Raw genomic sequence first — 7,318 nt, forward strand, 5'->3', positions numbered from 1 at the left:
AAAATTATTTGTGTCTGTACTTGACACCCTACTCTCCAAAAACCACAAAATGGTATGCAAACAAAGGCTACTACTACTGATGAGTTTTCACTGATAAAAAACACTATTCAACTAGTCATCAGACTATTTCATCTGGCTATACATACAACCTCCAGCATTACACACATATTACATACCAGGTTCCCAGGTTCCAGTTCCTGGTCTTCAGTTTTGTCTGGAAATAAAACAGATTGTTGTCTGTAATGTTGAGTAGGCTAATACAATGGAATAATAATAGTAGGCCCTAGTAGTGCAATAGATCAGTCATGGAGTAGGCTATAACTTGTATATTGATGGTGTCTCTAAAAGTCAAAGAAAACCAGTATAAACATAAAAGCAGTTTTCTACAAAAAAACATTGCAGCGTTTCGGTTTTCTATTTTTCGGCTGCTTTGTATAAGATGGCTTGTGCATATACACAATGTAATTAGACTAAAATAACATTGATATTCGATTTCTGTGGACCCTTATGAACATTTCAAGACCCAACATGAAGTATCAACTCATTGCTAAGGATATCCACAACGACGATAAAGTAAGAACGCACCAAGGGTGGGGGAGGCTATTTTGACCTAAGACACTAGGATATATTTGATCTATATTCACTAAACATATTTATTCCACCGAATGGTTGACATTGGTTGACAAAACAACCTGAGATTCTAAGCTTTCAAACGGTGTATGACATGACTATATCACTCAAACTTATGATGCTGAAAATTGACCTAGCATGTTGGGGGGAACATGCTAGGTGTAACTTAAACTTTCTCGCCGGCGGGATTTGACGATTAAGTAGTTAACAAGACATAATACACAATTGCATGAATATTACTAAATATATTAAGCATTTTGACAGTCTCTCTTACTTGCATGTTTTAGGCATCACTCGCTCGGGCGGGCACACTCTAATTTCAGGTAATTTCAGGTACATTTCAGCTAATTTCAGGTCAGAAACGGGATCAGAAATGCTGTTTGACCAGTCCTCAATGTGGACTGAGTGCCCGCCCCCTCCATGTGGGCGGAGATACCCGCCCCCTCCATGTGGACTGAGTGCCACCCCCTCCATGTGGGCTCCGTCTGCGGGCTGCAGCCAGGGGCTTCTCGTACGAATAGCCACTGCCTATTTATAAAGCCTGTAGCTGCCTCACTTTTCTAGAGCACATTTACGTTGCAAATCGGTTACCGTATCAAAGTGGTTTGACTACGCTACTTGAATCAGTGTCAACTAGTTCCAATGTCGAGGATGAGAGAATTAGTCCTTGTTTTGGCGTCAGATGCCAACGACGAGGATAACGACGAACCTTCCCGTTTGTGGGTGCATGATATAAACCGGGGACGGCAGCAGTACGGTGCGTTTCATAGTTTGATTCAAGAGCTACGGTTTGATAATGTACGGTTCAGTGCGTATTTCAGACTCGACAAGAGTCAATTTGAATCACTTTTGCGCATCGTTGCGCCTTCAATAATAAAGCAAGACACCCACATGAGGCAAGCCATCAGTCTCTAGAGGAACGACTCAAAATTTGTTTAAGGTAAATCCGCAAATATATTTATAAAAAGGCCTATGAAATCAGACGTATGTCTCGTAGTTTATTTTACTGCTAGTAACAAGCAGGTAGTAGGTTACCTAGCAACAGGTCTAATGTAAGCTATGTTGTCTTGCCTCCCATACTCTTTGGTGTTGCAGAGCTTGTTCTTACTTTTTCAGCATACGTAGGCCTATTTTATATGTATAGCGCCGCTTGCTGGACAGGATGTGGACTGCTAGCATTACCTACCTGACTGTCAGGCCTGCAAATGAAATAGAAACTGCTATCTAACTGCTAACGGCTACAATCAAGATCAACAGGTGTATGCATGCTTGCGGCAGAACACATTGGGTATCCCGGATGACTCCATCCTCCCAGGGCCAGAACATCTTGGCCCGATGCCTCATGTGTTTCTGGCCGACGAAGCCTTCCCCTTGCGCCGTAACATCATGCGCCCATACCCATTTAACACCCGTCTCTCTCACGTGCGCAGAATGGTCGAGTGTGCGTTTGACATACTGGCATCCCAATGGTGAGTGTACCGTCGGGTGCTGTGATTCTCTCCAGAAGTGGCAGAGAACGTGGTAAAGGCCACCTGCATGCTGCATAACTTTCTGTGGTGGGATGCCAGCACTACAATACCTGGTAGGTCATCTACTGGAACATCCACAGCTGAGCCATCACAAGGTCTCCAGAACGCACCTCGCCTTGGCACCAACAATGCTGGCAGAGATGTTGTAGCAGTGAGGGAGAAGTTGGCTCAGTACTTCATGTCTGAAGCTGGACGAGTTCCCTGGCAGGATAACATCTAGGCCTTACAAGAACCAACAAAACCAACAGCTCTTTTAAGAGCTACCCAAAGCTTCTGCTTAAAAGCTATTCCAATTCATCACTAGAAAACACCAGATGATGTGGTGGAGTTGAAGTTTTCTCAGAATCTTGGAAGCAGTACCACACCCATGGACGATAAAGCTGACATAAGTTTAAATAAATGTTGTATACCTAATATAAATTGTGTGGCTCCTATGTATATCAAAGTGGGTATTGTAGTGATAAAACAAGATAAAATGTTAAATCTCCATCAGAATATCTAATGTAAAGAAAGAGGTACAAAGCAGATGTCGGTGTTTCAATGTAATAATTTAATTTAATAATTTCATTCATTCTTCTCCAAATTCAATATAAAAAAACAGTGACTGCATTCGACACTTTAGCAATGTCTGTTTGCGAGGCTCCAACCTTGCCAGTGTGGGTGCAAAGCTGAGAAGGAAACGCTCATGCTCATTCTCCTCTTTAGCAATGGCACTGAGGACCTGTTGCTGGTATGGGGTTATGGTTGCAGTGGCCTGCCTCTTCCTCCCTCTTTGAACTCTCATGGGCCCCAATTCTTGCTGCTGTTGTTGTTGAGGTGGTTGTGGGGGTGGAGATGGAGAGGGTGGGATCCTAGATGAATGAGGTGGGGGCCTAGATGAACTGCCATTTGAAGAACCAGGCCCAGGACATGGTTGACTAATCATTGTGTCATCCAGTGTAGTCTTTCAGGTAAAGGAAACACAGGACAAAACACAACATTACACACAGCATGAAAAAAAATGTCCTTCGCAATCCACATGATTAAACACAGGACATAGTCATACAGCTGATAAGCTTCACTCATTTTATTTAGCCTACAATTATGAATTGGCCTGTTCATCATGGCACATTAGCACAATCTCATCTAGTCTTACCTCATTGTTTTCACACATTGCATTCAGAATGCTCTCTGCTGTCTGGCTTGGCTGGTCGAAGTTACTAACAGTGAGCCTTTCCTGTACATGAGGCTCCAGGAAAGATAATAAGTTGACATATTTCCAATGGTGCTTATGGCCTCCCTCCGATCCACTCTTCCTCTCCTTCATTTCCTTTCTCTCTTTGCCGTACTTGCCTCTAAGGTATTTCCATTTGTCACGGCAATCCTCCCCTACAGTGAATAAAAGTAAACAACAGGCTAGGATTTAGCCCTACCAAGACTTTCGGTAGCAGCTACTAACGCTTGCGTTGTCCGTAACAACAGCCCTCAGCTGTGCTAACTGGATAGTTTGTTAGGTGAGCAGATAAACATTAAAATGAATACTTACACTTATGTCCCAAAATCCCACCGATCGTCCTCCAGATACTCTCCTTGTGATAGATGTTATGGTACAACTTGTTGGTCATGTCGTATAGCTCAAAATGTTCACTTACAAGGACAACCAGTTGCTCCATCGGGAAAGACTTTTTGGTTTGGGTCGCCATTCTTGAATTTCCAACGGTTTTCCTAGTGACGTAAGTTCTCGTTCATTGGTCAGCTGTCAAAAAACTGCCTGACATCGGGTTGCTTTTTCTTGGCGAGATGAAATTTTCCCAACTTGAAAACCACCAAGAGCAGTGAAAAAACCCATTGGCAGCGGTATTTTTAAAAGCGCCCAGGATGATTTTACAAAAACACTCTGTATCATAGGATGATAATGTAAAACATCCACTCGCACCTGAGAAAAAAACTGCCTGTGTGATCACGCCCGCTTCTTTTCTTAAAGGCCCACTATGCAACTTTTTTAGCCAAAATTACATTAATTATGCTGGTTGAGAGTTATTCTGATGGTTCTGCAACCATTTCTGGGTCGTTTGGTGGGTGTGTCATTGCCCCATGTCACCTCTCCAAGGAAAAAGCGCATATGCAACTTGCTCTGTTCGGACCGACACAATCCGGATGTGACGCAGCGGAAGTATCCAATCGCGCCTTGAAAATGTAGTCAGATTGTAGTTTCGAAAATGCTTTACGGCACAGACACACGCCCAAACATGGCACCGGCTAGACATAAACAGCCAGTTGCGAGGCAATTGTTGCATTCATCATGGATCAATTGACTGATAAGGGACCCAAGAGGCGACTGTCGGTGGAACAAAAGAAGAATGGACCAGAAAAGAGATCAGACACGAGTGAAAGGGGAACTATGCAACTTTTTTGGCTTGATTTACCTTAATATAACAGGCTAAGAGTCATTGCGATGGTTCTATTATACATTTTTGTTCGATTGTTCGTTGTTTCGACTCCCCCTTGCGCATCTTGGCGGAGAAAAGGAATATGGCCGTTTCTCAATTCCTAGCACGCGTACTACGGACTGGATGACTTGCAAGCACGTACTTGGCAAGTCCGTACTTCAAGCACAGACTTGCGAGCACGCGAGTACGTACCTGCAATTGGAACAGCAGCGGACTCGATGACGTCCCCACCTCTGCTCGTCCGTTAACTGTGCTACGGCCTCATTTAGGCATATACTACTGAACAATATAAACAAATGATATAAAACAAAATCCCAGCCTCTTTCATTTTCAAATAGTATGTAAATATTCTGAATGAATAAAAATTGAAAAGATATGCGTGTCCTGTCATGTGTATAAGCTATACACACACGACTTTATATATATATATTTAGATATTATCTTATATTATTATTATTATTATATTATATATTATATACATATATATATAAGTTAAGAGTAACTTAAGCTACAGTTGTGCGTCTTCTCCATATTGTCCGCCATCGTACTGCTGCGAGTGCGAAATGCATCCTGGGATTTATAGCGGTTGCAAGTACACACGAGCCACCTCCGATGCATGCTCGGTGAAACGGCGAGATCAAGAACGCATCAAGAACACTTCCGGGTTTTACGACAGAACTCGCTTGATGCGTACTTCGAATTGGAACAGTGCTCGGGCAACGACTGATAACGTTTCACGAGTCCACGAGCACACGAGCACGCACAAGTACGCGAATTGAGAAACGGCCTGTGATGATAGGCTATATTTCTACAAATTACTTACTATTACTAGCGATTAACATGACGAAACAACATGAACAAAGCTAACATTAGACAATAGCCATACCAGATAACGCCATACCAAGCAAACACTTTTGGCGGGAAAAGGGGAAAGTGACCTCAAAAAGTCAACACTGTCAATGGTGAAATTGTCCAGATCATTATATTAAAGGTTGGGTACGCGATTTGCGAAACGCCAGCAGATTTTGAAAATACACAACTCAAATGGTCCTACCCCCTCTCCTTCAACGCTGACTCTGACTCCACCCATTCCAAGTACCTGGACGCGCAATCATGCACGAGCGCGAACAGAGATGCGCGAGAGCGAGCCAGGCTAGCGTAGGTTTTCGTTTAACAACATGGCACTACATTCAGCTGTAAGTAGCACCTGTGGTAGAAATTAACCTTACATTCTATGTTAAACTATGATTATTATTAGGCCTACATATCATATATACTTTAATGGTGGAGAAGAGCTGATCACCTCTAACCTAGATGTTGTGTGCTGTGTGACACCAGTGAGTGGGTCCAGGATATTCTCACCTGATGGGCCATGTGATACATCAGTCAGAGAGTCCAGTCTACTCCCATATTGATGTACTCTCTGAAGACAATGCTTACATTCACACATGTGCATCATCTCTGTTTGTATAAGGATAATATATGTTCTAAGGTCACATTGGGATTCAGAAGACATAGGAGTATGCTGACATCCACACAGTATGACCCTGATGGGAAATTCTATATTTGATGAAAGTCCAACTTTGTATTGTGTAAGAATTGGGGATATAAGGAGCTGTCCGGGATTCATTCGGTAGTGTGTATTCGCGAATACCATTCAGCTTTGTTGTCTCTCGTTTGCGGGTGGCAATAAACTCTCCATCTATACTTGACCTGGACTCCCCGATTCCTCTTGCTTTTTAGCTAGTTGAAGTGAATTAGATAAGTTGTTATTATTAATGCTACAACATTTGGCGTCACGACCAGGACTGAGGAACAGAGACAGCCCGGCTGCTGGACTGACGGACGGGGCACGAGCGGATCACACAACCCTAGAGCTCGTCAAATTATTGGTAAGTTGTCTTACCACAAATTAATACGGTTGTTTGATCTGTTCCTGTCCCGTCTGGAAGCTCTGCTGCAGGTAAAGCGTCTCTTCAGTCCAACGAATCAAATTAATCATTGAAGAGAGATTGGGGAGCTCCAGCGAGAGATAGAGTGTGCGCGCGCACAGCCATAGACGCTCTGTTGTTATGGTTAACTAACAAGTGGTTTATGGTTCTAAATTTATACAAAATTTTTATTTTTGTTTTTTGATAAGGCCTACTATAAAGTCCTGTGGCTGTGTTCTACGGGAACGAATTAGTGTCAAAGTTCCAATAGAACAAGCGCAGGTCCGCAGGTCGAATGAGTGCGCACTTGTTGGATTTCTGAGACCCCAGCTGAAATTGGTTTGGGTCTTCTATAAAAGTCCTGCGACTGTTATCTAGGGGAACGAATTAGTGTCAAAGTTCCAGTATAGGTATGGCAGTGCAGGTCCACGGGTCGAATGAGTGCGTACTTGTTGGACTTTTTGAAATCCCATCTGGAATTATGAGTTATGAGTTAGAATTCATTACTGTGGATTAACTCGGTTTTATTTAGAGAAGAGCTTTCTTGGAGTGCCGACCAGTGAATTTTCAATTCAAGTCTTGGAGCAGTTGAGCTGCAGATCCTGCGCTGGTTGATGGTGAATTTCTAATTCCGATCTTGGCATTCTGAGAAACCAGGCTTCTCGCACTTTTGAATAGATAAGTCTCTTGGTTGGGGTACCGTTTGAGTTGGTATTTTTACGAAGTTTCTTGTTTGTTCATGATCTGGTTGAATGATTATATATCCGACAGTTCATATTTTAAAAGGCCAGCTTCAGCG

The 7,318-nt window shown here is 42.9% G+C and overlaps 1 protein-coding gene across 1 annotated transcript; it reads right to left on the reverse strand.

The window, feature by feature from the left end:
* Positions 1-1,038: 1,038 nt before the first annotated feature.
* Positions 1,039-4,155, reverse strand: LOC115552461 (uncharacterized). Its single transcript, XM_030368605.1, has 3 exons — positions 3,685-4,155; positions 3,295-3,527; positions 1,039-3,102 (listed from the first exon to the last, which is right to left on the reverse strand). Exons 1-3 carry the CDS (start codon positions 3,839-3,841, stop codon positions 2,728-2,730), a joined length of 765 nt encoding a protein of 254 aa, XP_030224465.1. The 5' UTR covers positions 3,842-4,155; the 3' UTR covers positions 1,039-2,727.
* Between the last annotated feature and the right edge of the window lie 3,163 nt (positions 4,156-7,318).

The sequence above is a fragment of the Gadus morhua genome, chromosome 10 (genome assembly GCF_902167405.1).
Source record: "Gadus morhua chromosome 10, gadMor3.0, whole genome shotgun sequence".
NCBI classification, from domain to species: Eukaryota; Metazoa; Chordata; class Actinopteri; order Gadiformes; family Gadidae; genus Gadus; species Gadus morhua.